Source organism: Manis javanica, chromosome 14 (assembly GCF_040802235.1).
Source record: "Manis javanica isolate MJ-LG chromosome 14, MJ_LKY, whole genome shotgun sequence".
NCBI classification, from domain to species: Eukaryota; Metazoa; Chordata; class Mammalia; order Pholidota; family Manidae; genus Manis; species Manis javanica.
This window is the reverse complement of record NC_133169.1, coordinates 30,310,801-30,318,942: the sequence shown is the minus strand read 5'-3', so window position 1 is coordinate 30,318,942 and position 8,142 is coordinate 30,310,801. Positions and strand designations below refer to the sequence as shown.

At 38.8% G+C, this 8,142-nt stretch overlaps 1 protein-coding gene across 1 annotated transcript; it reads left to right on the top strand.

Annotated features, from left to right (window-relative positions):
* Nucleotides 1-5,204: 5,204 nt before the first annotated feature.
* On the top strand, nt 5,205-6,140 carry LOC108391937 (olfactory receptor 2T29-like). Its single transcript, XM_037008833.2, has one exon. The coding sequence runs from the start codon at nt 5,205-5,207 to the stop codon at nt 6,138-6,140; it is 936 nt and encodes a 311-aa protein (XP_036864728.2).
* Nucleotides 6,141-8,142: the final 2,002 nt, after the last annotated feature.

Below are 8,142 nucleotides of genomic sequence, written 5' to 3'. Positions count from 1 at the left end.
ATCATTAAAGGATTTTGGAAATATATTTTTTGGAATATTATAAGAAGGATGAGTGTTAGCATTTCTTTCAATATTTGGTAAAATTCAGCTGTGAAGCCATCTGGTACTGGTTTTTGTTTGTTGGGAGGTTTTGATTAGCAATTCAGTTTCATTGCTGTAAATTGGTTTGTTCAGATTATCTGTTTCCTCCTAGGTCAATCTTGAAACTTTGAAGTTTTTTAGGAATTGGTCCATTTCTTCTAGTTGTCCAATTTATTGGCATATAATTTTTCATAGTGTTTTCCAATAATTCTTTGTATTTCTTTGTTATCTGCTGTGACTATTCCTTTTAGATTTCTGATTTGTTTACTTGTATACTCTCTATTTTCTTCTTAATAAGTGTTACTAGAGGTTTACCTATTTTGTTTATTTTCTTAAAGAACCCACTCTTGGTTTCATTGATTTTTTCTATTATTTCATTCTTTTCTATTTTATTTCTGCTCTGATCTTTGTTATGTCCCTCCTTCTACTTACTTTGGGTTTTATTTGTTCTTTTTCTTGTTTCCTTAACTGTGAGTTTACACTACTTATTTGGGATTGTTTCTTGTTTCTTAAGGTAGGCCTATATTGCTATGTATTTCCTTTGTATAACTGTTTTCGCAGTATCTCACAAATTTTGAACTTGAATTTGTTTCATCTGTCTCCATCTGTTTTATTTATTCTTTTGGTATCATTAATCTACAATTAGATGAGTAACATTATGTTTACTAGACTCCCCCCATCACCAAGAAACCCCCACAACGCCATTACAGTCACTGTCCATCAGTGTAGTAAGATGCTGTAGAATCACTACTTGTCTTTTCTGTGTTGTGCAGCCCTCCCCATGTCCCCCTCCTACAGTATGTCTACTGACAGTAATGACCCCCCATTTTTCCCCCTTCTCCCTCCCTTCCCATCCACCCTCCCCAGTCCCTTTCCCTTTGGTAGCTGTTAGTCCATTCTTGGGTTCTGTGAGTCTGCTGCTGTTTTGTTCATTCAGTTTTTTTCTTTGTTCTTATGCTCCACAGATGAGTGAAATCATTTGATACTTGTCTTTTTCTGCCTGGCTTATTTCACTGAGCATAATACCCTTTAGCTCCATCCATATTGTTGCAAATGGTAGGATTTGTTTTCTTCTTATGGATGAGTAATATTCCATTGTGTATATGTACCACATCATCTTTATCCATTCATCTACTGATGGACACTTCCATTTCTTGGCTATTGTAAATAGTGCTGCGATAAACATATGGGTGCATATGTCTTTTTCAAATGGGGCTGCACATTCTTAGGGTAAATTCCTGGGAGGGGAATTCCTGGGTCAAATGGTATTTCTATTTTTAGTATTTTGAGAAACCTCCATACTGCTTTCCACAATGGTTGAACTAATTGACATTCCCACCAGCAGTGTAGGAGGGTTCCCCTTTCTCTACATCCTTGCCTACATTTGTTGTTGTTTGTCTTTTGGATGGTGGCCATCCTTACTGGTGTGAGGTGATAGCTCGTTGTGGTTTTAATTTCCATTTCTCTGATGATTAGTGATGTGGAACATCCAGGTATTGCTTAATTTCTGTTTTAATTTATTCAGTGATCTGTTGATTACTTAGAAGCATGATGTTTAGCATCCATGTGTTTGTCAACTTTTTGTTTTGTTTGTGTAATTTATTTCTTGTTTCATACTACTGTGGTCTGAGAAGTTGTTTAACGCAATTGCAATCTTTTTTAATTCACTGAGGCTCTTTTTATTACCTCATGTGTGATCCATTTTGGAGAACATTCCAGGTACACTTAAGAAAAATGTGTATCTGGCCCCTTTCTTCAGAAAGTTCTGTAAATATCTATCAAGTCCAACTGATCTACTGTACTGTTCAATCCTCTATTTCCTTATTTATTTTGTATCTTGTTGATGTGTCTATTGATGTGAGTGGTGTGTTAAAGTCTAAAATGAATGTGTTGCAATCTATTTCTCCCTTTAATTCTGTTATTATTTGTTTTACATATTTAGATGCTTGTATGTTGGGTGCATAGATCTTTATAATCATTATATCCTCTTGTTGGACTGGCTGCTTTATCATTATGGATTATCCTTCTTTATCTCTTGTTACTTTGTTTTGAATTCTATTTTGTCTGAAATATATACTGCTATTTCTGCTTTTTACTTCCTATTTTTGCTTGAAATATCTTTTTCCAGCCCTTCAACTTTTAGTCTGTGTATATCTTTGGGTCTGAAACAAGTCTCTTGTAGGCAGTATATAGATGGGTCTTGTTCTTTATCCAGTCTGCTACTCTATGTCTGCGCATGAGTGTATTCACTCCATGTAAGGCAACCATTGGTAGGTATGTACTTTTTGATACTTGTTTTCTGGTTGTTTTAATAGTCTCTGTTACTTTCATTCTCTTATATCTCTATTCTTGTTATTTGATGGTCTTCTATTTAGTGCTGTGATTAGATTTGTCTTTTAAAATGTTTTTATGTATCTCTTATAGGTTTTAGCCTTATGGCTACCATAAGGCTCAAGGATAGTTTCTTGACTATGTAACAGTCCATATGAAGTTGCTGCTTGGTCCACTTCAAACATAATCTGAAAGTGTATCATTATCCTTTTACTCTCTCCTCCACCCTTTATGTAGTAGATGTTATAATCCGCACTTTCTGTGTATCCAGTGATTAATTGTGTGTATAATTGGTTTTACTACTTTTGTTTTCTTTTAATTTCATACTTTCATAGTAAGTACACAGTCAACTACATTTACTTTGGGTTTACTTTCCTTGGTGAAAACTATTTAGTGCTAGAAACATTTCCATCTACAGCAGTCCCTTTAATATATCCTGTTATGTTGGTCATAAATTTCCTGAATCATAATTTGTTTGGGAATTATTTAATTTCTGCTTCATATTTGAATAATATCCTTGCTGGTAGAGGATACTTGGTTGAAGGTCCTTCTATTTCAATACTTCAAATATTTCATGTCACTCAAGTTTCTTCTGAGTAGTCTGCTGATGACCTGATTGGATTTGCTTTATAAAGAATGTTTTTCTCTCTCTGGTTGCTTTCAATACTCTCTCCTTAGCCTTAAACTTTATGGTTTCAATTACTATGTCTTGGTGTTGTTTTCCTAGGGTTCCTTTTGACAGGGGCTCTCTGCTCTTCATACCTGAGGGTCTACTTCCTCCCCCATATTTACAATGTTTTCAAAAAGTATTTCCTCAAGGAGACTACCTGTAACTTTGTCTCTGTCTTCTCTTTCTGGTACCCATATTACAAGAATATTGTTTCATTCAGAGTTGTCACACAGCCCTCTTTGCATCCTCTCATTTCCAGAAGATTTTTCTCTGTGTTTCTAAGCTTTATTACTTTGCTGCTCTCTTAACTTCCATCTCATTGATTTTCTTGTGTAAGTGCAGTGCTCTATTAGTCATTCCCTCAGTTATATATTCCATTTTGGTTACTTCACTCTTCAACTCTGAGTAGCTCTGTTTTAGCTTGTCTATCTCTTTGTTGAGATCTTCAATACTTTTCCACAGATCAATGAGCATATTTATAACTATTGTTTTGAAATATGTATCAAGATGATTGGTATTCTCCATTTCATTTAGCCCTTTTCCTGGTGTCTTATCCTGTAGTTCTGTTTGTATCATATGTCTCTGCCTCTTCATTTTGTTAAGGTTTTCTGTGTTTACATAATTATATTAGATGGATCTGCTATGCTTCCTGGCATGGAAACTATGGCTTCATGGCAAAGGCATCCTGCAGTGCCCAAAAGCATAAGAGTTTTACTGCTCAGTGCCTGGTTCTCCTTTAAGGAGGAGCCCCAGTTGCTGTTGGTGGGCAATGGTCAGGGCTGCCTTTCTGCCTGTCTGCCAGGAGAGGTTGGACTCTGTCAGCAGAGGCTGACAGCTGGCCTCTGTGCCCTTTGTTTTCCTTGATGCACTTATGCTGGGATGAGTTGTAATTAGAGCTGTCCTCTATCTGCTTGTCAGCAAAGGCAGCGGCTGCTGAGAAAAGCTGGCAGATAGGCCAAGTGTGCAGGGAGCTGCTGTGGGCCTCCTTCCAGTGAGGGAGCTAGAGTACAGGGCTGGTTCATGCACGTGCCCACCATGTGGACTGGGGGAGGGGCCAGGGGCACCTGGAAGTGTCCTCCCTCTGCCTGCAGGCACCACAGTCTGCCTGGCTGAGTGGGCTGGGCAGGGCAGGGGCACAAGGAAGGGCTGCCATGTGGCTGAGCTGCAGGAAGGGATATTGAGTGCTCGGAGCAGGTTCCTGTGAATACCCAGCCTGCTGGGCTGAGGCGTGGCTGGGGGGCACCATCCACCTGCCCTTTATCCTCAGAAAGAACTCCCTTGACCCATGCATCTGTGGCACACTGCTCACTGCTGGTAAACCGTTCGATGTATGGTCTATGCTTGGATCTCAGTGGGGCCGATGGAGGATGCCTTTCCTCCACAAGTTATAGGGTCATGGCCTAGCAGAATGCTGCACATCTCCCTGGAGTGCAGCCCGGTCACTCACCAAAGCCCAGTGCTATGTGGACTCATCTGCCTGGAGCATTTATCTGGGCCCGTGTGCTAGATTCCGAGCACTTATCCTCTCTCTGCTCCACTCTTTTCCCCCCCACTTGTGGGCTGGAATGGGGAACGGGTCTGGGTCCCACTCAGTCATGGCTCTGTCACTTCACCCTTCTCAGTTTTACCTTCCTTTCACCAGGTGCAGATGGTCTATTCTGCTGTTTTTGGGGTTAGAAGTATTTGCTGTAGTTGCTCTGTTTTTGTGTACAAGGGAGGATCTTTCTGCTGTGACTTCCTCCCCTGCCATCTTTTCCCCAGCTCAATAATTTACTTTTAGTGCTTGCTTAACTCAGAATTTCTGTAATTTTCTAATGCATGTTGATGGATGACAGTATCATTAAGAAACTTCATAACCTTATCTATTCACTGGAAGTTTCAAATATTTTTACTCATATTTGTGAATTATTCACTTTCTTGGAAATTTTAAATCAAAATTAACAGTCCCATTTTTACATGCATGTGGAAATTTTTCTGTTTAACACAATCAACTTGGTACACACCAACAAACAGTCATATATACACATGCTCAATAAACATTTATTTCCCTCACTTCAGGTGGAAGAATTCCATGACTGTCTATTCAACCCAAAGTTCTCCTCAGGCACCTACGTGAATCTTCATGGAAAACATTAACTGGGTGGACAATCACACTGGACAGTCTGATTTCATCCTGGTGGGAATCTTCAGTCAATCCAAACACCCAGATCTCCTTTGTGTGGTCATTTTCATGGTTTTCCTGATGGCCTTGTCTGGAAACACCATCCTGATCCTTCTGATACGCTCTGATGCCCACCTCCACACCCCCATGTACTTTCTCATCAGCCAGTTGTCTCTCATGGATGTGACGTACATTTCCGTCACTGTGCCCAAGATGCTCGTGGACCAGGTCACGGGTGTGAACACTATCTCAGCCCCCGGATGTGGGGTGCAGATGTTCCTCTATGCTACACTTGCTGGCTCAGAATTTTTTATTCTAGCTTCTATGGCCTATGACCGCTATGCAGCCATCTGTCTTCCTCTTCGTTACCCTGTCCTCATGAACCACAGGGTGTGCATTCTCCTTGCATCAGGCTGCTGGTTTCTGGCCTCTCTAGATGGATTTATACTCACTCCCATCACCATGACCTTCCCCTTCTGCAGATCCCGGGAGATCCATCATTTCTTCTGTGAGGTCCCTGCTGTGATGAAGCTCTCCTGCTCAGACACCTCCATGTATGAGACACTCATGTACCTTTGCTGCGTCCTCATGCTGCTCATCCCTGTGACCATCATTTCAGGCTCCTATGGTTTCATCCTCCTCACCATCCACAGGATGAACTCGGCAGAGGGCCGGAGGAAGGCCTTTGCCACCTGCTCCTCCCACATGACTGTGGTCACCCTCTTCTATGGGGCTGCTGTCTACACCTACATACTCCCCAGCTCCTACCACACCCCTGAGAAGGACATGGTGGTGTCGGTCTTTTACACCATACTCACTCCTGTGCTAAACCCACTAATCTATAGTCTTAGAAATAAGGAAGTCATGGCAGCTCTGAAGAAGATGTTGAATGTGTGATCTGCCTTTCCAGAAACTATAAAGTAGGAAATTTTTATAGTTTTAATTTTATCTAAATATTAGTATTCTGGTATATTTGATGTTATCATTCCTTAGACATTCATACCATGATATCCCATCTGAGTTTCACACCTCTGTTAGGAATTGGCTTTGTACACTGCAAAGTTACTTGATTTTATATACTTTCTCCATTCAAAATATGTTTTACTAGTATATTGTACTAATATCATACTTAGTGACATTTATAATGAAAATATCATGCCACACTGGCGGGAACGTAAGTGGTACTGCTGCTTTGGACATCAGTCTGGAGTTTTCTCAAACAATAAAAATAGAGGTACCATATAGCCCTGCAACTCCATTACTAAGTATTATATGAGGGAGACCAAACACATATACATACAAAACTCATACACGCGTGGCTAGAGAAATATTATTCGGTATCATCAAGATGTACAAAGAAATAAAATATCTATCACCTGATGAATCGACAAACAAATGTCGTATAACCACACAATGAAATGTCATTCGGTCATGCAAAGCAGTGAAACAGTGTCACATGCTACAACATAATTTTTGACAGCATTAGGCTATGATACAGAAGTTCCAAAAGACCTCTCATTATATAATTCCATTCATATGTAACACAGAATATGTAAACCATGGTGACAGAATATAAATTACTGGTGGCTTAGGGTTGGGAAGGATGAGTTACTAAGGGGTTGATACTTTAAGCTTTTGGACTTCTTCTGGAATAGATGAAAGTGCTGTAAAACTGAATCAGGAAGTCACTACACATGGCTATGAATATATTAAAATCACAATTATGCACTTTAAATGAGTGGCTTGAGTGTATATGGCTATCTCTCAATTAATGTGTTATATATAGTCATTATAAGTACATTCCGCATATTCAAGAAGTTGGTGAAAGTTTTGATTATATAAGAGACATGGTAAATATAAAAAGATACAGTTGACCTTCTAGTGAGGCAATTATTATATGTGAGATGAAAAATACTTTGGAATGAAATAATATATGAGTCATTCCAAAAAATAAAGTAAACATTAAGGCATAATAATTGAAACTATCCAAAATGAAATGGAGAACACAAATATTGGGAAAAAAACATCTATCCAATATGAGAATGTTTTAAATATTTCATATATGTAATTGTTATGCCCAATGCAGAAAAGATAGGAGGACATAAAGCTTATTTGATGAAATAATGGACAAATAATTTCCATACTTGATGAAAATGATGGATTCACTAATGCAAGAGACAACAAAAATTGAAGCACAAGAAACATTCTGAAACTAAAGGATACATCATAATCAACATATAACCATTGATGAAAGTTATTGATCCATAGAGACAGAGGATATAACTAGTAATAAAAAACACATCACAGGAAACAATGCAGACCAGGACTATTTTCAGCAACATATTGAAAACATTGAATTAAAAAAATTAACTTAGAACTTATACCCAGTATAAATGTCCTTCCAACCTGAAGATGAATTTTTCTAAAAGGATGAAGTTCTGTAACTCCTCAAACAACGAATATATTTGAAAAACCTATAAGAATCAATTTTGGTAGAATACAAGTGACGAGCCACAAATATACAAAGCAAGAGGAATGCTAATGCAGAAAAAATACCCCAATGATGTAACTGACACTTAATATGTTTTTTCACTTTCCTCTGAAACAAAAATTGAATCTGCCACTCCACAACTCAGGTACTGGTTGTTTATGTCAGAGGGAGTAATAGAGAACTTATTTTCAAAAACTGGGGTTATGATTTTGCCATGCATGGTGACTTCCTGAAGGAGAAGTGCATAAACTATCTTTCTCTTTAGCTTTGTAGCACATCTAGTACTGGGGTCATGTTTCAGGATGCAGTACACAAATACCCTAAACTCGCCTATTCCCATGATGACAACCTACTCTACATGTGGGACGGCACTGAAAAATTCTGCAACTAGATGAGCGACACCTTCAC